Here is a 27,978-nt window from a genome sequence, read left to right on the forward strand (position 1 = left end):
AGTAATATAGTTATACATAAAATTAGTAATAACATAGTAATATATAAAATACAATTAATACATAAAATAAATAAAATTACTTTGTTATAGAATGACTTAAAAAAACAAACAAAAAATATCAATCACATCTACATATCACAACCAGGCTATATTGCCAGCAGGCAGGTGGACTGTAGACTCACTACAGCTGTCACAATGTGGTATACTTTGTTTTGACCCAACTGGCCTCCAAGGAGAGGCGAGCATGGAGCCGGACATCTGATGATACACGAGAGAAGACGCCAAAGTCATTTTTTTTTTTTATAAAAGTAATATGTTTCATGTTGATTGTAATTTATTCATGATGCCATATATCTGTAAATATTCATTATTTTCTTGTTAATAAATTATTGCATTTATACCCGGGTGTCAGTTATGGGTCCATTACCCTTAAATCAAATGGTTCATAACAAGGATGAGGAATATTTAGTTATAGTTAATGTATTTTACAGATTTAGACCATCTAAAACCTAGCCGAAGGTTTTCTGAAAACCTTCAAATTCTTATTAAAACAATAAATAAAGGATGTAGACGGGTCGATCCCGGCATGAATGGTATAACGTATAGGTTTCACCAGGTCTAAATGGGCTAAAAGGAGGCCTCAGGTATTCAAATGAAGTGTGGAAAGCTGAAGGAATGCAATGTAAACAAGTCTTTAATAATGCTTTTCTGGGTTTTATCAGAGCTTGTTGAACTGGGCTCTTTCTACAAACTGTTAATGACTGTCACTTTTAGGCCAACACTTCCCTCTAGTGGTTACTCGGAGTAATGACAGCCTTACGCGTTTCAGATTTAATAAATGCAGTAATACTACACAGTACATACTGCTGCAAATATGTTTGTTTTCTTTAACCCTTTAATGAACTCCTCCCGTCCTATGTGAAAGACACAGGTCACATGATATCCATTATTGAAAACCTTGAACCCTTAAGATCAGATACCTTTCTTGTCACGCTGGATGTAGAGTCGCTGTACACAAATGTACCTCACGAAGGCGGCATCCAGGCCCTGGAACATTTCCTATTCGAGCGCCCCACCTCAGCCATACCTTCTAACTCGTGCATTGTCACTGGCTGAGATAGTACTTTTTTCTACAAAAGAGGGGTGTAGCGATGGGGTCACCTATGGCCCCTAATTACGCAGGCCTGTATGTTGGGTACCTAGAGAAATCAAAAATTCTCAATCCTGCTCAAAACCCATTTTTTACAAATATAACTCTCTGGAAAAGATATATAGATGATGTCTTCCTTCTGTTTAATGGTACAAGAGAACAACTTAATAACTTTTTTTTGTTTGTTAACTCATGTTCAGATCATCTGAAATTTACCATGTCTTTTGATTTTCATTCTTTGAACTTTCTGGATCTACTGATCTGCAGGGGAGAAGATGGTGTTTTATATACTGACCTCTACACCAAGCCAACTGACCGAAACAGCCTACTGAGAGCTGACAGCTGTCACCCTCTACATCTAAAAAACAGCTTACCGTATAGCCAATTCTGCAGAGTCAAGCGCATTTGCAAGAAACCTACAGATTTGAACCGGCATTTGACAAATATGCAGGCTAAATTTAAAGAACGGGGCTATTCTAATACCCAGATTGACAACGCCCTGGATAAAATCAATCAAAAACCCAGGTCTGATTTATTTCACAGACAGTCAGAAAACAAGACTCAGTCAACCATCTTCTCTACTACCTACTCTAAAATGTCTGAAAATTTCAGTCATATTATAAAAAAACACTGGCATATTTTACAATCGGATTCATTATTTAATAACACCTTTTCCAAACCTCCTCTGATTGTTTTCTCTCGTGGTCAGAGTCTCAGAAATCACTTGGTCAAGTCCGATTTACCCCCTGTCCCAACCCTGACTCAACGTGTATTGGCTCCTATCCCTAACGGCAACTATAAATGCGGCTCTTGCGCCCAATGCAACAGCACTAGAAAATGTCATAAATTTAAGCATCCTCATTCTGGTAAAAATATCCCCATCAGAGGCATTATTACATGCACAACTAGGGCTGTCATTTACCTTCTTACATGCCCCTGTGGCAAGGCATATGTTGGTATGACTTCGCGTGAACTAAAAGCACGCATAGCTGAGCACCGTAGCACTATTCGGTGCAAGAATATTATATACCCTGTTGCCGCCCATTTTGTGGAAGCCAACCACCCTGTGTCCTCTCTAAATTATATAGGCATAGAAAAAGTGTCTGTTTCTAGAAGAGGAGGACAGATCGATCAGCTTCTGCGTAAACGCGAAGCTTTTTGGATTCAGTCCTTAAAAACATTATCTCCCCTTGGCCTTAATGTAGATTTTGACCTTAAATCCTTTTTATAAATATATTACAATAAAAATTAATTTTGTACCTTTATACTTAACCTTTTAATACTATTGTTGGTAAATCCTCTTTTTAAACTTACTTTGATGGCCGCCTTCCCCCTTTTCACCTGCAGGTGTCCTATACTTATACAGGCCGACTCCACAGAGGGGCATTTAGGTCTATTGCCAGCACATGTACTTAATCCACTTAAAATGTTTCTTCTATATTGATTGCACTGAATGTATTTAATTATATATATATACAGATTTTTTTGTAATTGTTATTGTCATATTGTTTTATTGTTCTTCATTTCACATTTGCTTTTCTGCTGTAACTTTTTCAGACATTGTGTCTCCATGACAAGGAATATTTATTTCAGATCCTCTTAGGAGGCCTTATAGTCATTTGATTTTGAGAACCACATGACCATGATCCCGACCTCTCAATTCACAGGGACAGGTCTGATTTAACCCGTGTTCCCCTACCCCCTTCTGATTGGTTACATGACTATCTGGCACCATATGTAAGTGTGAACCATGATGTGCCCTGTATTCCCTGATGAAGGCTTAACCGCCGAAACGTTGGAAGTTGTCTAAACCTGCTGTCCGAATAAATTTTGGTACTCTGGCTATTGGTGTGTGCGGCCACCTTCTTGTTCATTCAAGATCTCCTCCTGTATAGTTTTCTCCCGTGCGTCGGCACCGCCACAAGGACTTTGGTGTGCGTAGAGCCTCTTTTTACACAGATCTGTTTTCTTTAACCAGGCAGAACAAATAATGTAATAAAATATAATTTAACAATCTAATTAGATCTAGTTATTAGTTACTTAAATAAATATAATTTAAAATGTATTAATGAATAGAACTACCGGTAGTTTGAACTTAATAGCCCTAGGGTTAGCCCTTAATAACCCTAGTTATAAGTTAATACAATAAAAAATACTAGACTATGTTTATTTTCTTAAACCAGGCAGAACAAATGTAATAATATGAATTAATGGTTCTATTTTAATAGGACAATTAGTTATTAGTTATTTTTATTATTAATCAATAATCTAATCAAACTATCACCAATAATAATAAGCTCCGGAGAGCTATCTTTGCAGCCTGCCTTGTCGATAGACAATTTGGACCAAAGTGGATTTTTTTTATTTTATTAACCACCGAGGCAGTCTGTTGCGTGTCCACCAACTGCAGTGTGTGCATGTGCCGGTCACAGGTGGGGGCTTGTTTCCAAAATCACCTGAATCACTGAATGCTCCTTTAAACCCCCCTAGGTGAATTATCTCCCGACAATGACCACCTATAGGCATACATTTCCCTTTACAATAATAAAAATCATACATAATTCAGACAACCCAACAATGTCAAGAATGAGACAGGCAGACAGAGAGAAGCTTGTGAGATTTAATGAATCCACAATGGAGATGGACTATACAGCGGGACACTCAGAGCATAATGGTGTGTTTTGTACAGTTCTTATAGCTCCAACACGGTAATAATTAATTTCTATGACATTTCTATTACGCTATGTTCACGCGATGTTCTGTATCTCGACTAGTGTTGAGTTGAAGGACAATATAACTCTGGTATCGCATGTCGGTGGCTCTCAGTGTGGGGTCCTTGATGGTGGGGTTCCAAGGGGGTCCTCCACCAGAAAAACAAAACAAAACATTGGTAACTCTGAAAGTGTACAAATGTAATATCATGTGTACACTCGCAGAGTAATGGGGGAATTGGGGGTAGGGGGGGGGGGGGATTTGAGAATCGTGTCGATAAATAGAATGATACTATTCATCGGGGTGCATACTGTACTTAGTTTAGACTAGTCATTGGTTAGACATGGGTTAAGGTTAGGTTTAGGTGTGCTGCCCTGTGGGAGGTTAGGGTTAGGGTGAGGGTTTGAGATAGGTTGTAGTTGTAGGACTAATGACCAAAACCCTAACCCAATGACTATTCTAAACTAAGTACTGTCTAAACTAAGTACTGCACCCCTATCCATCACCTTAATGTTACGCCTGTTAGGGCAGATATTAGGAGAAGTGAAGATGAGTTGCTAACAAGAAACAAGCAATCACTCTGGCTCTTTTCTTGTAAAGATGAAAGAGTGTTGGACTTGATGACCGAGAGATGACTCCATACAGTGTTGGACTTGTTGTGCAAGTGAAACATTGACAGAATCAAGATGTGTAGTTTCTCTTCTGATCATCGGGATAGTTTCAGATCAAACAGAAGATTGAGCAGAGGCACGAAGCGGAGAGGTTTCTTTATGCTTCTCGGATGTCTGTTGTCCCGCTGAACTCTAGACGTCATCATTGAGAGCTAGTTATACATATACTATATATATATATACATGTAATTTGTAAGTTGATTAGCGGTATACTGTGGTTACTTTGCGCCAATAAACCATCCCAGCCAACCTGCCACTTTTGATGCGTATGCAAATAAAACAGCAAATTGTGCCTGATTTGCTGGGACCAGATTACATACATGACCATATTTCCTACGTCATCATTGAGAGCTAGTCATAAGTTTCATAACATAATTTATATGTAATTTGTAAGTTGATTAGCGGTATACTGTGGTTACTTTGCGCCAAAAACCATCCCAGCCAACCCGCCACTTTTGATGCGGACCAGATTACATACATGACCATTATGTATACACACCATGTACTGTGGTCCCAGCAAATCAGGCACAATTTGCTATTTTATTTTACAAATGACATATGTATATGTATGACCAGCTCTCAATGATGACGTAAGACATATGGTCATGTATGTAATCTGGTCCCAGCAAATGTTTTATTTGCATACGCATCAAAAGTGTCGGGTTGGCTGGGACGGTTTTTGGCGCAAAGTAACCATAGTATATAATCAACTTACAAATTACATATACATGTACATGTATGACTAGCTCTCAATGATGAAGTAAGACATATGGTCATGTATGTAATATATCTGTGCCTGATTTGCTGGGACCAGATTACATGGTGTGTATATGTACCAGTAAGACGTGCAAACGCGGGAAGCGAACGCAGCTCGTACATATTTGGGTTTTGGACGTATAGCTGCTTTGGGGACTCCTTATATGGTTATGGCTGAGTCATGGTGACGTAATCACTCAGCTCCATATAGGGGCACAAAAGCGGGACAGACAGACAGACAGACAGACAGACAGACACACACACAGACAGACATGATCTGCTAGGTCTCATAGTAAGTGCTCACTGTATTCGCAATCACTGCGTTCGCAATTAGTAGCCTATATGTACTGTTAATTTCCACCACTGCTTATTGTGAAACAGTTTTATCAGTCAACAGTAAACAACAACTAAATGTAACTAAACACATTTTATTTTGGGGGGTCTCCAGTTCAAATGTGATTAATGTGGTGGGCTGCAGCTGGTGATTGCAGTGGTTCTCAGGTGTAATTACTCCTTAATGTCTAAATCTAATTAAACAGTTAATCAAAATAATTGATTGTCACTTATGGTTTGTTTTTGGAAGCCCACTTTGCACTTTTGAAAGTGTCAACATTTTTTATTTTGTTTGAATTTGATTATATTTGTAACTGTATAAACATGATGGGAGACTTGGCATGTTAGCGTACCTCTACTAAAATCAAAGGGATTATCTCATATGTATTTCACCCTGAGATACAAATCATTGTTTTCTATGGTGGATAATCTATAAAATAAGATTTTTGGAATTAGTGTTTTTGCTTATTTTACACAAGAGATGCTGTATTAGGTTATATGGGGACACAAATGGAACCGAATACTGAATGACCAGCTAGGACTTGACACGTGCAGTCCAGCAGGGGGAGCCCTTGCCATTGAGATATAATAATGAGTAGGAGCAGATTGATTTGCAGCTTTATTAAACACATTATTAATATTTACATCTACAGACCTTTGTTCAGCATTCTTATATCAGCCTCAATTCACCGTCTTTTAATACAAAAACATACAGTATATAAACAACTGTCACTCTCTAAGGGTGCTGTATTTACAACAAGAGTATAGGCTACATACACAGTGATTACAACATGAAAATATACAGTTTGCCTAATATGTACCAGTCCAATACTGTAGCCTACCATGTTTTCTCCACATACCACATATAGGCCTACAGTAGCTATACATGCCCTAGTAGGCTACAGTGATTACAACAATATAATGTACAGTTGATAGACCAGTCCATTACTGTATAGCCTACCATGTTTTAACCGGCCTAGAGGACATGTGTATATGAATACAAGTTAAAACAAAACAAATAAATAAGAGATGATTCTTTGTCTCAATGGGCTATTACTATAATATGCTAGCAGCTATCATTCATTTAATTTGGACTACACAGATACAATACAAATAATCTCTAATCCAGCTGTGTATATTGAAACGATTATGACCTTTTGTGTTCAATTGAGAGAAATATTCATCCACTAAAGTGATGTAATTCCTGTTACTCCATCTATCTTACTTTGGACATAATTGGAAATGCATATAAATTATTTTACACAAAATCTTTTAACCTATATGGGCAGTTTGACACTTCTTTTGGGCCGATATCGATATCCGATATAATTAATTGGTGTTATGGCCGATAACCGATATTACCGATGTCGTCGATATGATCTCATTCTGTATTTAAAAAAGATAATACTTTTGTCCATTCTGCACTGCAGGCTTATAGGCAAGTCAGATTTTTAATATTGTGAGCTTGTAGATCTGTTCAAGCTGTTACTTTGGGCTTGTTTATCTGTAATGACAAACCGATTAATTGGACCGATTAATTAATCTGTCTGATTGATTAATCGACAATTGGCGATTGCTGATTGGTTGGTGATGTGACTTTCCTCCTCGGTTCTCCTATACCAGTGGTGTTCAACCAGTGGTCCCTGAGGGGGTTCCAGGTGGTCCCCATGCTAAATGAGTTGGTAACCAAATGGACCCTTATAGATCTGTAACTCTATAGAGAGTGTAAACTGTTACGCTCTCGAGAGTTAAATTATGGAATTAGAGAATCTAGATTGTAGAATAATTGTTACTTTGATCAACATTTCCAAAAAGGGCTGTTTTTGGTGAATGTTAAACTATGCTAAACTCAAACACACGCGCGCGCGCGCGCGCACACACACACACACACACACACACACACACACACACACACACACACGTCTAACTATGAAACTGCTCACAGGATAAGCAGGTGTCACTTTATATAAATTATTCTTAATTCTGAAACATGACCTCCTGACATGTCAGATTTAGAAGGAACGAGGGAGTTAGAGAGCAGAGAATCAAAGAGAGCTACACAAGCAACAAGCAGTAACATGCCCTCTAGACCCCTATAGACAAACAGGGCCTATAGACCCATTCACAGAGGGGTGCCCTGGGCGCGGTGTAATCCATGGAGCAGGTGCTCCGACCGTAGGCCAGGTGTAGCTAATCAGTGCTGTTGCGCTTAATGGTACACCTCAGTAATGGCCGCACCCAGGAAACCCTCTGTGAATTGGTCTATAGCTATAGGAGGTTCAAACCTCAGCTCATTGTAGACTTGTAGATACGTTTTGTGAGTTTGAAATTCTTGCTTGGGGCAGACAGCTGGGTGAGCTGACCGCACACCGGACCCACAGAAAGGTAATGTGGTCTGCTTAATTTATATAACAAAGTTAAGAAACATAATGCCTGGTTTAATCACATTGAAAGTGGCTCGACCTCTCATTGAGTTGGGAAGAGAGAGAGAGAGAGAGGCTGTGTTTGTGTGCGTGTGTTGTTTCGGTGCCGTGTGCGTGCGTGCGCACGTGCGTGCATGTGTTTGTTTGCCTTGCAAGTTGCTTGTATCTTGGAGAGTGAACACCATCTTGATTCCATTTTGGTCGGTGCCGTTTGCGATAGTTGCGCGCGCGTGCGTGTGTGTGTGTGTGTGTGTGTGTGCCGCTGCGTGTGTGTGCATGCGTACTGTCATTATTAATGACAGTAGAAGAGCAGCTATCTGTACAAATACAAACAATGTTCAGTGGAGTGTTTGTTGTGGGCATGCACTTCTGTTAATTGCGGTAACAAAGTATAGGCCTGTAGTAGTGTCATATTGCTGTTGCTGTACTTTGATAACTGCGTCTGCAGGTTGAACTAGTAGCATATAATATAATGGATGTCTTATAGCCCCGCCACCCAAAATCACTGTCAGCCGACACTCTTAACAGATCCTAACAGATCCAGTTCCTAACACAGATCCTAACACCAATCGGTTCCTAACGGCCACCGCCACGGCAGCTGCATCATCTTCATTGATCGTGTGCGGACACCAGTGACATCCGTAGTCACGGTGGCCGAGAGGTTAAGGCGTTGGACTCGAAATCCAATGGGGTTTCCCCGCACAGGTTCGAATCCTGTTCGTGACGACGTTCCATTTTTTTCCCCCTTTTCTTTCCATGGCACTTTATTGTAAAACTAAATCTATCTATATGGTCTATAATGTGGTAGAGGGCCATGCAAATACTATATATATACATAATTATAAGGAATACGTGTACAATAGCTATCTGGCGGATGTAAACACAGTCACGTGACTCTTGTCACATTATGAAACAGCGGTTTCCGATGTGTTGCACTGACATCGCTGACCTATCGAATCCCGTGACATGGTTTCTGCGGCTGCGCGGTCTATTCTATTTCTACTCCATGTTAACGATGTTCTAGGAACAAAATGTATAAACTCATCAACACATGTGTTATTAGTTCTCATTATAAACACCAGCCTGATTCGTAGTTATTATATTATAAATATGAATAATAACTATTTTAATATAAATATAAACAATGATATTAATAACTGTTTGTTATAGGCTATTGTGGCAAATCACTGTTCAATGTATTGTGCGATTGTCCGTTGTCACCACAAGATGGCAGTAAAGGCTACATTTGGCCTATATTGCACATTGAGCTGTACAATGAGGATAAACAATGTTATCCTTCCCCATCCATCCTTCCTCTTCGATGTCTCCCTTTTGACTGATACCTGTACGCCATTTAAAATTAAGTCCCTATACCTTGGCCCTCATCGAACCCTGTACACTCAAGTCACTGCCCATAGATCACCACCCATAGATCTCTATATATGGAGCTGACCTGTTCTGACATTCCATTATGTTGATCTGACCTCATCAAACCCTGTACACTCAACACATCCTCCTTATATGGCCAGTGATCTCGTGAGTGAGCTTGTAGATCTGCTATTTTTGAAAAATTCCGAATGTGGCGCAAATCTTTGAATATATTATTTCAGAGCGAACGTTTTTTAACTCCAGTCTGTGCTTCTGGGGGGTCCCTGGAACAACATGTTTTGAGATGGGGGTCGGAGGCCAGATGCAGATAATTCTGGGGGTCCTTGACATGAAAAAGGTTGAGCACATAGAAACAATGAAACATGGGGTTTTTCAAAAAACTGTCAGGATTTAGAAGATTCTTTTTAGAATCGGCCTCGGGTCTAAATGGCTTAATCTAGGCTATACTAGCTAAATATAAATGTTCTGAACTGCTGCTGTGCACGCACACATGCACGCACAGCACACAGCGCGCGCATACACATATACACACAGCCACCTCTGCTAGGAGAAAGAAGCCTTATAGATCAAAATAACAAAGGATTCACGGTGACCTCTGACCGTTGAACTGCGATGCTTCGGCTCAATGTCTTTTGTTTGTTGAGTAATGTTTTAACCCATTAGGAGCCGATCGAGGCCCGCTCTACAAATGCCTTCTAAACCAGCGCTGGTTCTCAACCCTTTTCCTGCCAAATGACCTCCAAAATGATATACCGGGCTGTTCTTGCTTACTGTAAATCGCTCTGGATTAACACATGTGTTGCTATTGACAGGTAGGCCTGTACTCGTCCTATGAATTCATTACTCGATGACGAGCAGACTCTCGTCTTAAGGCAATTTACAATTTACAATTTAGGCATTTAGCAGACGCTCTTAATCCAGAGCGACTTACATTAAGCAAGAACAAAAGCATGGGAATACATCACATAAAAACATTCATCATGAAACATGTGTAAGCTAAGAAAGTAACAGTGGAATATCTATATAATGAAATTTATACGTATAAACTTTACATATATACTACTATGCTATACATATGTACTATGGCGTGCTATGACTATATACAATGCAATTCTAGTGCTGTCTACATAACATGCTATAAGTCTGTTTCAAATGCTATCTAAGTCTACAGAAGTGCTATCTAGGGTAGAGTAAGTGCTATGGGCCATGATGGAGTCTGAAAAGGTGGGTTTTCAGACTACGGCGGAAGATTGGGAGTGATGCTGCAGTTCTGACTGCCATGGGAAGTGCATTCCACAGTTTTGGAGCCAGAAGGGAGAAGAGGCGTTTGATATCGCTACGAGAAAGCCTCGCTGTGTGTCATTTTTGGAATCTCTCCGGTGCCTAGACACGGCTGCCAGGTCAGCTCCATATATGGAGATCTAAGGTGACACTTTTAAGGATTTTAATCCAAAAAAAAGAATCAAAGAACCATAAAAAGACCATTTATACTGCATCAAATATAAAAACTGGTGGAACACACATGGTGGTCAAATTGTGAAAGAGGTGGAAAAATAGCCGATCTCTGTGAGCTTGTAGATCTGCTATTTATTTCACCACATTTAGCTGTGGAACCGACTACTAAAACTGAATGTAAAGTCTCAACTCCTACAATCCCATGAAGAGCTCGTCGGAGCTGAAGGTTTGTGTAAAGTGCAGAATCACGGTGTGTTCGCAAAAGGTCACTCTGTCAGGACGACTGACCGCCTGACCACGAGCCTCTATGTCAGCGTTCCTTAATGGCTAATAAATAAGTATATGCTGTTAACAGCCGTCACGTTTCTGTCACTCACACACAGTGGATGGACCTACAGTTTATAAGTAACACAGTGCACGTGAAGAAGGTATATGCGCACGCACTTGTGTGTGTGTGTGTGTGTGTGTGTGTGTGTGTGTGTGTGTGCGCGCGTGTGTGTGTGTGTGTGTGTGTGTGTGTGTGTGTGTGTGTGTGTGTGTGTGTGTGTGTAGTGGTGTAGACTAGAATTTGTCCATACGTGCATTTTGTAAAAACGTGCAAACGTGTCAAGGTGCTACGTTAGTGGACTTGGATTAGTGATAAAGCCACAAGGTTGTCTTTACACTATGGAGGGTTCCCTATTGGCTCCCGACATGTGTGGCAGGTTCCAACTCTGTGGCAGGTTAAAACCAGAGCCATCTAATAGAAGAGTTAGGACATTGAGGGGGCAGAAACCGAGCCTGGAGAGGGACAAACTGGAGATGGAAATACATTGTTTTCAACGAGGGCGCAAATAAGACCAATTTTATGTGTGCAACATGACAACTGTTTTAAAGTATTGTACAGTACAACTAAAGACTAACACTAAAACATTCCAGGTGACTAAAATGTGACTAAAACTAAATGAAACAGAAAGAGACTATATGACTAAAACTAAAATCAAAATGTGTTGCCAAAAACCACACTGGTGTATGTATAGGGTTAGGGTCAGTTGATGGACTCAAATAATGTAGTAATAGAATTCCTCGTGGAGGCCACATCTGGAATAGGCTATCTGTGTTTTTCATGAACCAGAGCAGTTGAGACGAATAGTCTAAATTTAAATCCAACATTTATTCTGACCCCTCCCGGAAAAGGCCTATAGCTGTCCTGGCCCCTTATCCATTATATGTTATGGATAATTAGTCTTAGCGGACTTAGACTGTTATTCGTCTCAAACTGCTTTTCGCATTTGCATCTGAGACAAAAAGTGTATCACTTGAATGTTTGGCCTGAAGTTGGCGCCAGAGGACAGAGGAAAGGTCATGGTGGCATCACAGAGAATGCAGAAATGCTGCATTCTTCATCTCATTCTCTCTCTCTCTCTCTCTCTCTCTCTCTCTCTCTCTCGCTCTCTCTCGCGCTCTCTCTCTCTCTCTCTCTCTCTCTCTCTCTCTCTCTCTCTCTCTCTCTCTCTCTCTCTCTCTCCGTGTGTGTGTGTGTGTGTGTGTGTGTGTGTCTCTCAACAAAATGGAAGGTAGCCTACATTTGTAAATAAAAAATTAGGCCCGAAAATGACAGCTTTATTATTATTATTTTATGCTATATTTGGAGTGGGAGTGGTCAGTGTGTGGCCGACCTACCTACCTTGCGTCACAGGGTGTTCAACAGGTTCGGGTTGGATGATGACAACAACCTCTTTGAGTCTGTCCTGTCCGAGAGGTGCTTAAATACACCTCTAAGGTCCGAACCTTTGCCTCCTGCGTCTCCATCTCAACACATGATCAATATAATATCTTGTCCTGTCCGCCCTGCTGAGAGAGAGAGAGAGCTTAATCAGGACACTGTCTGTCTCCAACTCCTGAGGTAAGTTTTGTATCTTTTAAAAAACCCATTTTGTTATTCTTTAGCTATTGAAAAATAGCAGATCTTGGCGCGCTGCGAGCTTGTAGATAAATAAATCTTTAATGTCATTGCTTGCATGAAACAACCAAATTCAGTTTAGAGCTTCACCACTGGCATCACATAAATAACCACACTGTACAATAACCCAAGTGCAAAAGCATGCTGGTGCAATGTAATAGTGCAAAGTTCAAAGTAGTCCAAAGTGCAAGACCACCTCCACCCTGACTAAGAATCAACCGTATCTGGGGACCACCTCCACCCTGACTAAGAATCAGTGCAAGGGACCACCTCCACAGGACCCCCAAATTGACACGAATTAACCCACGGACCCCCATTTGAAAATATATGCCAGGGACCCCCATAAGGGAAGATTTCTACATCTTTAGCAGTGATTCTCAACCTGTTTAATTTCAAGAACCCCCCAGTTTGACATGCATTAATCTACGTACCCCCATTTAATGGTATTTATATCTCTGGGACCCCCAATTGATATTGTAAAAGCAATGTTAATTTAACTCTGACAGTGTACAAATGGACCCTATACGGGTCATAGTTACACTCCCAGTGTATAGAACGTGATGGTGGTAGGCCTACACACCACTGCTCAAACGTTTAAGATATATAAGATTTTCAAAAATAGCAGATCTACAAGCTCATAGCGCTATAGAGCTGTAAACAAAAAAAACACAGCTTCAGATTAGTGATGTAAGACTAATCATCTTGTCTCTGTCTCCCTGTGTGTGTGTGTGTGTGTGTGTGTGTGTGTGTGTGTGTGTGTGTGTGTGTGTGTGTGTGTGTGTGTGTGTGTGTGTGTGTGTGTGTGTGTGTGTGTGTGTGTGTGTGTGTGTGTGTGTGTGCGCGTGTGTGTGCGTGTGCGTGTGCGTGCGTCCAGGTGTCCACAGTGTCTCCGTCCCTCTCAACCTGAACTCCAACCTGAACTGATTCCATGTCAAGCAGCAAAACAAGAAGCAGGGAATTCATATTTTATTACCATAAGAAATATATATTTACTTAGCCTATGATTTCTCACATCGCTGGAGATTCACTCTAGTCTGTTTGTTGGATGTCATCCAACTCATCAGAGGAAATATCCAGGGTTTCGTCTCCTTCTGACCTAAAGATGTGATTTCATTCATTATGATCAGCACTATGGAATAGTTAATCAATTCATCGCCATTAAGAAATTAGTCAATTAAACTTAACAGTTAATAACTAATCGACACGTCTCTGCTTTTGCATGTGATGTGACCGACAAGACAGAGCACTTTACATTTGATTACATTTTCTCATTTCCTGGGCCTGCATCACAAATGGTCAAATAACTATTTGATTAAGGAATATAATATGCCTTTCCTATTGTTTCCGTATATCAGCAAAGTGTAGATTTGTATGTTAGACATTGAGGGAAATTAAGATTCTCAGATTTCTTTATTTTTAAACGCTGCTTATCAACTGACCGGTTAATCGATCGATAAGCTCATCAAAACGATCAATTAATCAATGAACGCATTAATCAATAATTCCCTAATCAGCACGCAGTGCTTTGGCTCTGAATCTAAGAAGAACAACTAAAACAATCCCTCTTAAATACACACAAAACGTTGCTCACCAACATCACTGAATTCATAGTATAAGTATATATTTTTAATATAAATCTGCAATTAGAATTGCATAATCCTTTTCATTCGTAATTCTACACGTTACAAATGTTGTAATTATTTACAATTTGTAGTTTTTCTTTTGAATAATTTTTAATCTATAAAGGACAAGTAAAATCACACTCACAACAATAGGCTACTTCTATTGTGATATATACTGTACGTTACTCTGTACCGTACGGAACAGTTTTATTCTTAGTTATACTTGTATTGTTATAATTATAGTGCTCAGTGTGAATGGGCCTATATGCTGCTCAACAGCGCCACGTTAGGTCACCCAGAGGTGTTGCAGCTGTTCGTACACAGACACAGAGACACACATAGGGACACACAAATAAATAAATAATAAAACCCCTCCAACTCATCCTTGGTCCCCCCCCCCCCCCCCCCGGGAGCACCGTAAAAAAGAAAAACAAGATGGCCGCCAGCGAGGTCAGAATGGCGGTTTGGGACCTGGCCGTGGTGGCACTCTACTTCCTGCTGGTGCTGGGGGTGGGCCTGCTGGCCGTGAGGCGTCGCTCCACAGCGCAACAGGGCCACACGCTGGCCGGATACTTCCTGGCCGGGCGCTCCATGAACTGGGCGCTGGTCGGCGCCTCGCTGTTCGTCAGCAACATCGGCAGCGAGCACTTCATCGGACTCGCCGGCTCGGGAGCCGCCAGCGGATTGGCCGTGGCCGCGTGGGAGGTACTACTGTCAACCGACCATTCGGCACATTTTGGTTTGGTTTTTATAGTCGTATGGCCCTGTTGTCGCCTTGCCCCTTATCGCTATACTTATTTTCCTTTTTATTATTATTATTTTTTTTCTTGCTTTAAAATAGTTCAACTAGCCGATCTAGCTGACACGTTGTGAGCTTGTAGATCGGCAAAATGGTAAAAAAAAAAAGGCGAAGAAGTTTAGGGATAACGGGTAAGGAAGGCTTCCTTCCTGGACAACAATTCCCATAATACTTTGGTGCACTGCTCCTCCTTGTGGATAGGGGGGAGGGGCTGTCTTACTGAGACAACATGTAGTCCAGGAAGTAAGTGAGCCCAGTGTCCATGACATCAGAGACACTGGGCTCACTGCTAAAAATGTAAAATATCTAAAACCACATATTACACACATAAAGACCCCCAGGAAAGTCTTCTAAACGCCATTAACCCAAACCCGTTTTGGTTTTTTAACTAAGCATTATGTTATACTTTAGCTATAGAAAGATAGCAGATCTACAAACTCATCAGCGCGACACTCGGTGGCACGCTATGAGCTTGTATGTCTGCCATTTTTGAAAAATAGAGCTAACCAACGTTTTCCATATTTCGACGTCAGGCCTAAATGGGTTAACATATATGTTTTTTGTCTGTGACCTGCTGTAGGTGAAGTTTCCCCATGTCTGTATCCCTGCTGTAGGTGAAGTTTCCCCATGTCTGTGACCTTCTGTAGGTGAAGTTTCCCCATGTCTGTGACCTTCTGTAGGTGAATGCTCTGGTGCTGCTACAGCTCCTGGGCTGGGTGTTCGTGCCTGTGTACGTGCACTGTGGCGTGTTCACCATGCCGGAGTATCTGGGCCGGCGCTACGGGGGGAGGCGGATCAAGGTGTACTTCGCCGCGCTGTCGCTGCTGCTCTACATCTTCACCAAGGTCAGAGGTCAACATGTTTTACTCTACGGGTGCGTTCGGAAATGCGCCCTGAACGCACTGGTGTGCTTTCTCTTGTCGTTCGTTTATTCAGTGCACTCGGCGCGTTGTCGTTCGACAATCCAGTGCCCGCACTGGAGCGACCCTGCCCTGAAGCCGGGGTTGTCCGGCGTGAATCGGTGTGATTGCGTCACAGCTGTGGTCGTTCGTAAATAGCATGAAAAAGTTTGGGAACCACTGACTTAAAGAATCACTTCACAACTTTTCAACCTATCTTCATATAATTGGTCCTCACTAATGTCATGATAAAATGCCACCATTGTTTTCTACTCGGACTGTGTCTCATAGGAGGGCTGTGGGCAGTTCAGAAACCAGTCTGTGTCTCATAGAAGGGCTGTGGGCAGTTCAGAAACAAGTCTGTGTCTCATAGGAGGGCTGTGGGCAGTTCAGAAACCAGTCTGTGTCTCATAGGAGGGCTGTGGGCAGTTTATAAACCAGTATGTGTCTCATATGAGGGCTGTGGGCAGTTCAGAAACCAGTCTATGTCTCATAGAAGGGCTATGGGCAGTTCAGAAACCAGTCTGTGTCTCGTAGGAGGGCTGTGGGCAGTTCAGAAACCAGTCTGTGTCTCATAGGAGGACTGTGGGCAGTTCAGAAACCAGTCTGTGTCTCATAGGAGGACTGTGGGCAGTTCAGAAACCAGTCTTTGTCTCATAGGAGGGCTGTGGGCAGTTCAGAAACCCGTCCACCAGTGACATCATCGATGGGAAATCCAAGCTAATAGAAACTGCAGGCTTTCTATTCCTGAAAAGTTGCAATGACTGCCAATGAGATAATGGAAGCCATTGTTCTCACGAATCTAAATATCTTTTAAAAAAAAATCTTGTTTAAAAGAAACCTGTCTAATGATGATGTCACTGGTGGACGGGTTTCCTATTCTGTACTATTCCTATTCCTACGTACAGTGTACACGCACGCACGCACACACGCACAGTGGGCAAACAGAGGCAAATAGACACATTCTCACACATCGGCAAACAGACAAACATGTTCAGCCGACGTGCACGTACTACATACACACCAATGGACACGCACTGACGTGCACGTACATACACACCAATGGACACACACTGTACACAAAGCTTGTTTTGGGCAGGTAAAGCCTGTTTTTTTTACTTAGCTGCATCCTGTGTTAGCCTGCAGTAAATATCAGATCTACAAGCAGCAGCACCCTGTGTTAGCCTGCAGTAAATAGCAGATCTACAAGCAGCAGCACCCTGTGTTAGCCTGCAGTAAATATCAGATCTACAAGCAGCAGCACCCTGTGTTAGCCTGCAGTAAATAGCAGATCTACAAGCAGCAGCACCCTGTGTTAGCCTGCAGTAAATAGCAGATCTACAAGCAGCAGCTTTACCGGTATACTATTTATACTGTCCTGCTCCGTGGGTAATAATACAAGTTGACTGTGATTGACAGGTGTGGACGTGTGTTCAGTGCAGTGTTGTTTTCGTCGACTAAAACTATGACAAAAACTGTTCGTCGACTACCTTTTTCACTGACGAAAACGACATGGAAACTGGTGACTAAAACTAAGACTAAATGTATTGACAATTTCGTCAACAAATAAAAACTAGAGTAAAATGTTAGGAAGGGGCTATAGTAGTGGACAAGAGATCCAGTTTACACTGCTGAAAATAGCAGATCTACAAGCTCACAACGCGTCGCAGTGAAGTGTCATTACGACGGCATGAAGGCCTGTCAAAGCACATTTTAGCCGACTAAAATCTTATGATATTTAGTCGAGTAAAACTAGACTAAACACTAAAACAGGTGATTAAAATGTGACTAAAACTAAGCGAGAACTATTCCAAAGACAATGACTTTAAAAACTATACTATCTAAATCTCCTGTAAAAATCAACACTGATTTATCATAACAAAAAGGTTGATTGTGATCGACAGGTGTCGGTGGACCTGTATGCCGGGGCTCTGTTCATCAGGGAGTCTTTGGGGTGGGACCTGTACGCGTCCATCGCAGCCCTCCTCGCCATGACGGCCCTGCTCACCGTGACGGGCGGCCTGACCGCCGTCATCTACACCGACGCGCTGCAGGCGGCGCTCATGATCGCCGGCGCGCTCTGCCTGACCGCCGTCAGCCTGGGCCGCGTGGGAGGACTGCAAGGTTATACGGACGCTTTCACTTTAACCTGCGTTTGCAGACCTGCAGTTCGATTCTACTAAAATGTCTTCTAAATCCTGACAGTTTTCTGAAAAAGCTACGTTTCTATGTCAGTCGTTCTTCGATTTTTCCAAAATAGCAGACCTACAAGCTTGTAGATCTGCTATTTTTCAATAGCTAAAGCATAACATAATGCTAATACCAAAAGGGGATCCCGCCCCAAAATGGGTTAACCTACATTTAGACCCGAGTTCGATTCTACTAAATGTCTAATATATGTAAACTGCAGGCTTTCTAGTCTTGAAAAGTTGCAATGAGATGAGATAATGGAAGCCACTGTTCTCACCAATCTAAATATTATTTTCAAAGAATCTTAGTTTAAAAGAAACCTGTCCAAGGATGATGTCACTGGTGGACGGGTTTCCTCTTCCTACCTGTGTTGGTGTATTACCCTACAACTGTTGATCACATGTTTCTCAAAATGAGTTGATAGCACAGGCAGACTCTTCACATGCTAGACTCCGAGAGCATGTCTGAAATAATGTCAGAGCTGAAATCCACATGTAAATATAAATAAATGCTTAAACATGTAGCTGTAGTGTAATGTTAGAGACCACAGAAGTGAACCTTTCAAGCCTGTTTTCTCAACTCGCTGTATCTCTGCAAGACATTACTCTATAAGCCATATCTCCAAAACTGGTGGGTCGAACTGAACAACCAATTGAAGCCAAAATCCAATGGCAGTCTCCCAGTCAAATTTGGTCACAAATGCAATATGTAATTTTGAAGCTATGATTCCCTGCTTTACATGACATGAAAAAACGTTTTTTTTTAAAAAAACAATCCAATAGCAGTCCCTCAGTCAAATGTGGTCACATATGTTGGTTTCTTCAGGAGCGATGGTCAGGTACATGTGTTGGTTTCTTCAGGAGTGATGGTCAGGTACATGTGTTGGTTCTTCAGGAGTGATGGTCAGATACATGTGTTGGTTCTTCAGGAGTGATGGTCAGGTACATGTGTTGGTTCTTCAGGAGTGATGGTCAGGTACATGTGTTGGTTCTTCAGGAGTGATGGTCAGGTACATGTGTTGGTTCTTCAGGAGTGATGGTCAGGTGCATGTGTTGGTTCTTCAGGAGTGATGGTCAGGTACATGTGTTGGTTCTTCAGGAGTGATGGTCAGGTACATGTGTTGGTTCTTCAGGAGTGATGACCAGATACATGGAGGCCAGGCCCAACGTGACGGCCATCCTGCTGTCCTTTCCCAACCTGACCGTCAGCCCGCTGTGCGTGGAGCGGAACCAGCCCAAAGCCCACGCCCTGAAGATCCTCCGAGGCCCGGCCGACCCCGACCTCCCCTGGCCCGGCTTCCTGCTGGGCCAGACCCCCGCTTCCATCTGGTACGGTTTGACCTCCGACCCCCCCACGCCCCCCCCAACCCCCCCACCCCTCCATCTGGTAGCTAAAAACATGTTGTTGCCATGTTCTAGGTATTGGTGTGCAGACCAGGTCATCGTGCAGAGGGTCCTGGCAGCTAAAAACATCGCCCATGCCAAGGGCTCCACCCTCGCTGGCGGCTTCCTCAAAATCCTGCCCATGTTCATCATCGTCATCCCAGGTAGATAAAGAACAAATACCTCAAAATTGTACTTAAAGATGGAGTGCCACAATTTGTTTCCAGTTCCAGTTCCAGTTCATGTGTCTATGAGGTGACAGTACTTCATTAGACACCCTGAGTCGTTTTTATGTGCAATGGTGTATTAACTTTGTATTTAGGGTTTCTTCCTGGAGGCTGAACCCTTGACAGTCAAACGGGCCAATGAAATAAACAATAATATAGTGACATCACGCTATCAGACCCTCCCCTTACCCCTCCCCCTTTATCATACAACTACATCTGTGGGTGTGGCTTCAGTTCAGGTGGATCACCACCCATCACCACCCACCAGGCAAACCAGGCATACTTAATGAACTGGTGGGCGTGCCCACATAAAAACAACATTTTAACAAATACTGTACACTTTTTTGATAAAATGATACGTCCTTATATAACAATAAGACCTGATGATCATGTTTTAGGGTGGGAACAAATCACGGCACTCCATCTTTAAGCACTTACAGTATTTTCTAAAAACGCCTCCTAAAACCTAAAATAAGGCGCAGCCGGCATTTCATTATTTTATTGCCATCTGCGCCATTGCCATGTTGGTACCCCCACCGCCTATGGGACGTTATCTGCCAGCTACGAACATTTAACCCATTTGGTCTGACAATGATTCTACAAATCCTGAAAAACCTGTGTTTCTGTCAGTGGTTCTATGTCCGTTCTGTTTCAGTGTTTCTATGTCAGCGGTTCTCACAGGGTTAAAACCCGTGTTTCTATGTCAGCGGTTCTCAAAGTATTTCATGTCAAGGACCCCCAAGATTATTATGTAATTTGCTGCCGACCCCCATCTGAAAACATGTTGTTCCAGGGACTCCCCCCCCCCCCCCAGAAGCTAAGACTTGAGTTAAAAACGTTCACTCTGAAAGAATATACAGTATATATTCAAAGATTTGCACTACATTTTCAAGATTCTTTAAAAAATAGCAGACCTATACGAGCTCGTAGCGAGCCACGCCGTACTATGCTTTGCTCTTCTTGGTCCTCGGTGGTTTTCTCCACACACTAGGGATGATCATACTATGCTTTGCTCTTCTTGGTCCTCGGTGGTTTTCTTCACTAGGGATGATCGCCAGGATCCTGTTTGCCGACGAGCTGGCGTGCGTGGGCCCGGAGCACTGCCTGTCGGTGTGCGGCTCGGCGGCGGGCTGCAGCAACGTGGCGTACCCGCGCCTGGTGATGAGCGTGATGCCGGTGGGCCTCCGAGGACTCATGATGGCCGTCATGATCGCCGCGCTCATGAGCGACCTCGACTCCATCTTCAACTCGGCGAGCACCATCTTCACCCTCGACATCTACAAGGTTTCACGATAGTTTGTTTGTTTGTTTGTTTGTTTTGCCTGCAGGGTGCATTGCAACCGTACACGCACACGTACGTATACGCACGCACACACGCAGAGATGTGGCGCATTACAGTATATAGTAGATGTAGTTCAGTTAACAAACATGTCTTTTTTTATTTTAGTTTTAATGTAGTTCAGTTAACAAAAATGTATGTTTTGTTTTAGTTTTAATGTAGTTCAGTTAACAAAAATGTATTTTTATTTTAGTTTTAATGTAGTTCAGTTAACAAAAAATTATGTTTTGTTTTAGTTTTAATGTAGTTCAGTTAACAAAAATGTATTTTTTTAATTTTAGTTTGAATGTAGTTCAGTTAACAAAAATGTATGTTTTGTTTTAGTTTTAATGTAGTTCAGTTAACAAAAATGTATGTTTTGTTTTAGTTTTAATGTAGTTCAGTTAACAAAAATGTATGTTTTGTTTTAGTTTTAATGTAGTTCAGTTAACAAAAATGTATGTTTTGTTTTAGTTTTAATGTAGTTCAGTTAACAAAAATGTATTTTTTTAATTTTAGTTTTAATGTAGTTCAGTTAACAAAAAATTATTTTTTTAATTTTAGTTTGAATGTAGTTCAGTTAACAAAAATGTATGTTTTGTTTTAGTTTTAATGTAGTTCAGTTAACAGTTAGTTTTCGGTAACCAATAACAACCCTGATTTTGGCACGCACAGATGCTGCGGAGGCGGGCCTCGTCCAGGGAGCTGCTGCTGATTGGCCGTCTGTTCGTGGTGGTCATGGTGGTCATCAGCATGGCGTGGGTGCCCGTCATCGTTGCCATGCAGGGCGGCCAGATGTTCTACTACATACAGGTAGGGGGCGTGGCCTATATGCAGGGCGGCCAGATGTTCTACTACATACAGGTAGGGGGCGTGGCCTATATGCAGGGCGGCCAGATGTTCTACTACATACAGGTAGGGGGCGTGGCCTATATGTAGGGCGGCCAGATGTTCTACTATACATACAGGTAGGGGGCGTGGCCTATATGCAGGGCGGCCAGATGTTCTAGGGGGCGTGGCCTATAGGCCTATTCCATCTTAACCCATTCAGACCTGAGACCGATTCTACTAGTTAAAAAAAAACTTCTATATCCTAAAAGTTGTCTGAAAAATCTGTTTCTATGTCACTGGTGCTCAACCTTTTTCATGGCAAGGACCCCCGGGATGATGTATTGTGTATTGTATTTGGCTGCGGACCCCCATCTGGAAATATGTTGTTCCATCCAGGCACCTCCCCAGAAGCAACGATTTGAGTTAAAAAAAACGTTTGCTCTGAAAGAATATATATTCATGCCGCGCTACGAGCTTGTAGATCTGCTATATTTTTCAATAGCTAAAGTATATGCGTGAAACACCAAAAGGGTTTCCCGACGCCCTGAATGGGATAAAATTATTTTTGCCACAGTATTCGTTCATTTCCCTCCCTGTAACCTTCCAGGAGGTGTCGGACTACCTGACTCCGCCCATCGCCGCTCTCTTCCTGCTGGGCGTGCTGTGGCGCCGCTGCAACGAGGCGGGCGCCTTCTGGGGCGGCATGGCGGGCCTGGCGCTGGGCGTGGCGCGGCTGACACTGGCCTTTGTCTACCACGAGCCGCCCTGCGACCGCGAGGACGAGCGGCCGGCGTTCGTCAGGGTCCACTTCATGTACGTGGCGGCCATCTTGTTCTGGGTGACCGGCGGGGTGGCGGTGGCGGTGAGCCTGTGCACGGCGCCCCCTAGCGAGCGGCGGGTGGCGACCACCACTCTGTGGGGACTGAGGAGGAGGAGGCAGAGGGCCGCCGCGAGGCTGCCGCGAGACGAGGACGACGGTAGGCCCGTCACTATTTGCAAACGCACTGAGCACTAACTATAGAAGCTGGCCTAAACTGTCCACCACCAGAGGGCGCAGCTGCATCACACACAAAACACACACACACACACACACAAAAACGTAACTTAAAAAAACTTAACTTTAAAAGAAACGTAACTTAAAAAAAACTTTAAAAGAAAAAACTTAAAGAAAACTTAAAGAACAAAAAAAACACACACACGCACACACACTAACTTAAAATAACTTCAAAACAAAATAATAATAAAAAAGAAAACTTTAAAAAGTACGTAATGTATTCTAATTATTGTTATTGCAATTTACGAGCTATGTTCGCTTCCTGCGTTTGCATGTCTTACTTGTGTTACATGTAGATTTGTTGTTTTATGATGAATTCCTGTTCTGTTCTTTGACTATAATAGAAGGGTCTTTTTGTACGTCCTTAAATGTTTTGATGAATTGAACAAGGTGGACCCTCTTGTAAACAAGTGTATAATGCTTTATTGAGTCGTCCACTCACAGTTAACAGTCTTTGTATTGAGGTGTGCTTGCATTGTACTGTAATTCTGCAAACTGTTAATAAATATTTCAATCAATCAATCAATCAAAAAACATCGCTGCCTACTCGCAATTAGTTGAGATCGTCACAATTTGCAATCGCAGATTTACCAGTACTACTCGTAGATCAGCTATTTCCGCTATTTTGTACTTTTTGTTTTGGAAAGAAAACAATCTTAACCAGTGTTGGAACTAAAGCCCTTACATTAAGTCACTTTACATAAATAAACTACTTTTTTGCTGTAACTTTTAACGTAACTCTTTACATTTTCCCATTCAGTAACGTTGTTCAGAACCGCCCCAAAAAGGCCTCTTCCCGGGTCTGGACATGCAGGGCCTCTGCCCAGTGACCATATATGCAGCTGGCCTGTTCTGACATCATTCTGACGTCTGCATGAGCTCCATATTTGGGCATAAAAGGCACACAGACATGATATCTGGGTGGGGCATCCATTTCCAACTTGCATCATTCCAAGTCCAACCGGGCACCGCTCTAGTATAATATTACAAATTATTAAAATGTCCCAGTGATTTCTTTATATTATTTATTTGTCATATTTGCAATGACAAATACAAATCGTAACATTCCAAATGTTCAATGCAAAAATAAACAAAAAAACAACAATTAAACCGTTAATAATCGCAAATATCTGTGTGACAATTAATTAATTAATTAATGGTCAACTTAAATGTATTCAACTTGTCATGGTGACAGGTCTCCTGGATGACAACGGTGGAACGGAGATGAAGAGTCATCCCCAAAACAACGGCCAGCTTCTTGGCAAAGACGTCGAGGTTCACCCCCCGGACAGCAGCCCCCCGGACGGCAGCCCCCCGGACGGCCACCATCAGCCGGACAACGGTGCTCAAGCGGTCACGTCGAAAAACGCCGTCGACGACAACGCCCTGGTTCAAATCCAAAATGGCCGCCACTCCTCGGCAGCGGCGGAGAGACTCGCAGAGGAGGAGGAGGAGGAGGACGACGACGACGACTGCACCGAGCGGTGCTTCGCCGCGGGCTGCGGTGACGTGGCCGGGGAGCGTGCAGGCCGGGGAGCACGGGCTCTGCGGTGGCTCTGCGGCGGGCCGGCGGAGCCCTCGTCGGGCGCGGCGCTCTCGGCCCAACAGCAGGAGGCGCTGGTGGACGCGCTGCTCCGGCAGCCGACGGGAGCCTCCTCCGTGGCGCTCAACGTGGGCCTGGTGCTGGTCTGCTCCGCCTGCGTGTTCCTCTTCGTCTACTTCTCCCTGTAGAGTAGACTCACCACATGACGTCCTTATCACACGCAGGGATGGAGCTCGTTAGTTCTAATTGAGAACGAGCACCAGGCTCATCGAGCCGGGTTCTTATCGAGCCCACTATCGAGGATTCTCTATTGTTTTGTGGAAAGACGGGAGATTCTGAACAGAACCAGTATCTTTTACTATGGCCTTCAGTACTTTTCTTCTTCTCCTTTATTTTTGTGGAAGGCAACTGACCTTTTTACCAATAAAATAATATTAAAGAAACTGTTAACTGGTTAATATTTGTACCATCACCTTAAAGCGTAATTTAGTTCACCCGGACAGCGCTGGTTGGCAGATATCTATGTGTCAGCATGGATGAAATCTTACATTTATTTCTTGATCGCCTCTTGTCTTGATTGTTTAAACATGACGTCATGGACCGCTATGCTCCATAACAGGCTTGATAAGCCCAAAGTTTATCGATACTGGGTACTCGATAAGCCCAAAGCTTATTGATACCGGGTACTCGATAAGCTTATTGATACCGGGTACTCGATAAGCCCAAAGCTTATTGATAACTGGTATACTCGATAAGCCCAAAGCTTATTGATAACTGGTATACTCGATAATCCCAAAGTTTATTGATAACTGGTCAAATGAGCAATAGAGGTTTGTACTCTATTGTGAGCTTCGGATCATTATCTCTGTATTTTAACGTCCAGATGGACATTTCCACATACTGACGTTGTTGTCAGTCGACGTTGGTCGCGTTGTCTGACTATTACTAACCGTAACGGCTAAATCTAACCCTAATCCTAACCTCAGTCTTAACCGGCCACGCAATTCCCTACATTTTTGATGTATTTACAAACCAAACTCCCTGGGCAACCAGTGACCTCCAGGAATGTCTGGATGGCAACCGAGGAAGGTTGGTGACGCTGAAGAGACAGCTGACCTCCGGGAAAGACTGGCAGGGCAACAGGGGTTAGCAACCTCTGTTGCAGCACTCGCAAGAGAGTTCCAAGCAAGCTACAGAACGTATACTTGAGCAATATAAGTGTCTCTCAAGAGGAGGGGAGGAAGAGAGACTCGATAGGACAGATTCAACGACAACAACACAACAGTGACACAGACGCAGAGAAGGCTTCCTTGACTCAAATACACCAGAGTAAGGCCAAGTGTGGACAAGGACGGACACATGCACACCGCACAGACCCACAGTCTGGTGAGACGCAGGAGGCAAACCATAGTCCTATATAGAGACCTATCAGTGCCGGTGCAGTCCCCCAAGAACACACAAGGCAGAGAGAGACTCCTGTCGGTCCTGGCACGAGAGAAAGGACAGTGTGCGGATCCGTGTGAGGGGGGTCTACCCTGGGCACGGCGGTCGTTGGGGTGTGGTCGGCACTGCATGTTTGCTGCACCTGGCCGGCAGGACACTGCCTTCCCTGTTGGCCGGGTGCTATAGCCGGTGCTGGTTGCACCTCGGTGGTGGCTGCGCCCGGTGCGCCCTCTCCGCAGAAATGTCCATACTGGCTGCATTGCATGGTTCTTGATATAAGAACACGCTGAGTGATTATAGTGGATAACATTCAAAGCGGGTGGTCTTTTCTATGGCGTAGCAGGAGATCAAAGCTTTGTGATGTGCACCATATCTTCTTTCATAAAGGAAACAAATGCATTTTCATTTTTGATCTGACGCTGCTATATACGCCATACTCGTTGTCGTTCGTCTCACATTTGAGAGCGCCTCTCACTTCACACGGGTGAATCTTGGGCACGTTGATAGTGGTGTAGCAATACCCACATTTCCCCTGAAATATCACACGTTGTGAGCTTGTAGATCTGCTATTTTCAGCATGCAACCAAGTGTAAGATGACTTACACTGGAAATGTACATTTTGGCCATTTGAAAATAGCCGATCTGCGAGCGTATACGCATTGAGATCGCCGGTATTTTGTAAAGGTTTTTTATACATTTGAAAACACCACATACTTTTTAATTTTTGGTACTTCCTACATTTTGATGCCAATACTTTTGTACTGTTACTCAAGTACATTTTGAATTCCCGTCATTTGTACTTATAACAGAGTATTCCTATGTTGCAGTATTGATACTTTTACTTTACTACTGTAAAAGTAACAATGTGAGTACTTTTTCCAACATGTTGAGGGGAGACACAAATTGCGGTAAATTTATAGATTCATAAAGTCAACACCAGTGTTGTCATAGTCTCTTGAATAGTTTTCATTTAGTTTTAGTCACATTTTAGTCACCTGGAATGTTTTAGTGCAAGTCTAGTTTTAGTCGACTTTAGTCGGACAAAATGTATTTTGGTGGGCCTTAATGCCGTCCTAATGATTTTTTCACTTGCTGAAAATAGCTGATCTACAAGCCCACAATGCGTCGCAGCGACGTTGTGAGCTTGTAGATCTGCTATTTTCCGCATGCAACCAAGTGTAAAATGACTTATACTGGATCTCTTGTCCACTAGTCCCTTCCTAACATTTTAGTCTACGAAATCGTCAGTATATTTAGTCTTATAGATTAAGTCATCATAGCTTAGCTTTCTTGTAGTTTCCATGTAGTTTTTGTCAGTGGAAAAGGGTAGTCGACGGACATTTTACGTCTTAGTTTTAGTCGACGAAAACAACACTGGTCAACACTGCTTGCTGCTTGTAGATCTGATCTATTTACGGCAGGCACAGGGTGCAGCTAAGTATAAAACAGGCTTTACCTGCCCAAAACAAGCTTTGTACAGCGCGCGTCCATTGGTGTGTATGTACGTGCACGTCAGTGTGTGTATGTATGTGCATGTCGTCGGCCGAACATGTTTGTCTGTTTGCTGATGTGTGAGAATGTGTGTCTATTTGTCTCTGTTTGCCTGTACTGAAGACATGCTTTGTGTGTACAATGTCTATTTGTGTATGTGTGTGTGTGTGTGTGTTGAGAATTGACACAGTGTGTGAACATAAACCACATTTTTCCTTTCCTACTAAAGGCTGAGGAATAAATATTTTTTACATTGGCCTATAGCGCCACCAGGAGGCCACAATAACCTGACCTGGCCTGGCCTTTTTCTAGTTATTATTATTATTATTTGAACCTGGAACCTGCATT

The 27,978-nt window shown here is 42.7% G+C and overlaps 1 protein-coding gene across 1 annotated transcript; it reads left to right on the top strand.

The window, feature by feature from the left end:
* The first annotated feature begins 14,822 nt into the window (after positions 1-14,822).
* Positions 14,823-25,070, top strand: LOC308311357 (sodium/myo-inositol cotransporter-like). Its single transcript, XM_080758039.1, has 9 exons — positions 14,823-15,158; positions 15,933-16,097; positions 18,056-18,275; positions 19,474-19,669; positions 19,760-19,887; positions 20,996-21,234; positions 21,944-22,081; positions 22,707-23,076; positions 24,349-25,070. Exons 1-9 carry the CDS (start codon positions 14,889-14,891, stop codon positions 24,882-24,884), a joined length of 2,262 nt encoding a protein of 753 aa, XP_080614165.1. The 5' UTR covers positions 14,823-14,888; the 3' UTR covers positions 24,885-25,070.
* The last annotated feature ends 2,908 nt before the right edge of the window (positions 25,071-27,978 follow it).

Source organism: Protomyctophum bolini, assembly GCF_963924005.1.
Source record: "Protomyctophum bolini genome assembly, chromosome: 24".
NCBI lineage: Eukaryota > Metazoa > Chordata > Actinopteri > Myctophiformes > Myctophidae > Protomyctophum > Protomyctophum bolini.

Excerpts from the sequence above, each read along its gene's own strand:
- LOC308311357 (XM_080758039.1), top strand. The coding sequence starts at position 14,889 with ATGGCCGCCAGCGAGGTCAGAATGGCGGTTTGGGACCTGGCCGTGGTG. Across the intron at positions 16,098-18,055 it reads TGCTCTACATCTTCACCAAG|GTGTCGGTGGACCTGTATGC; the intron begins GTCAGAGGTCAA and ends TGTGATCGACAG. Across the intron at positions 22,082-22,706 it reads AGATGTTCTACTACATACAG|GAGGTGTCGGACTACCTGAC; the intron begins GTAGGGGGCGTG and ends GTAACCTTCCAG.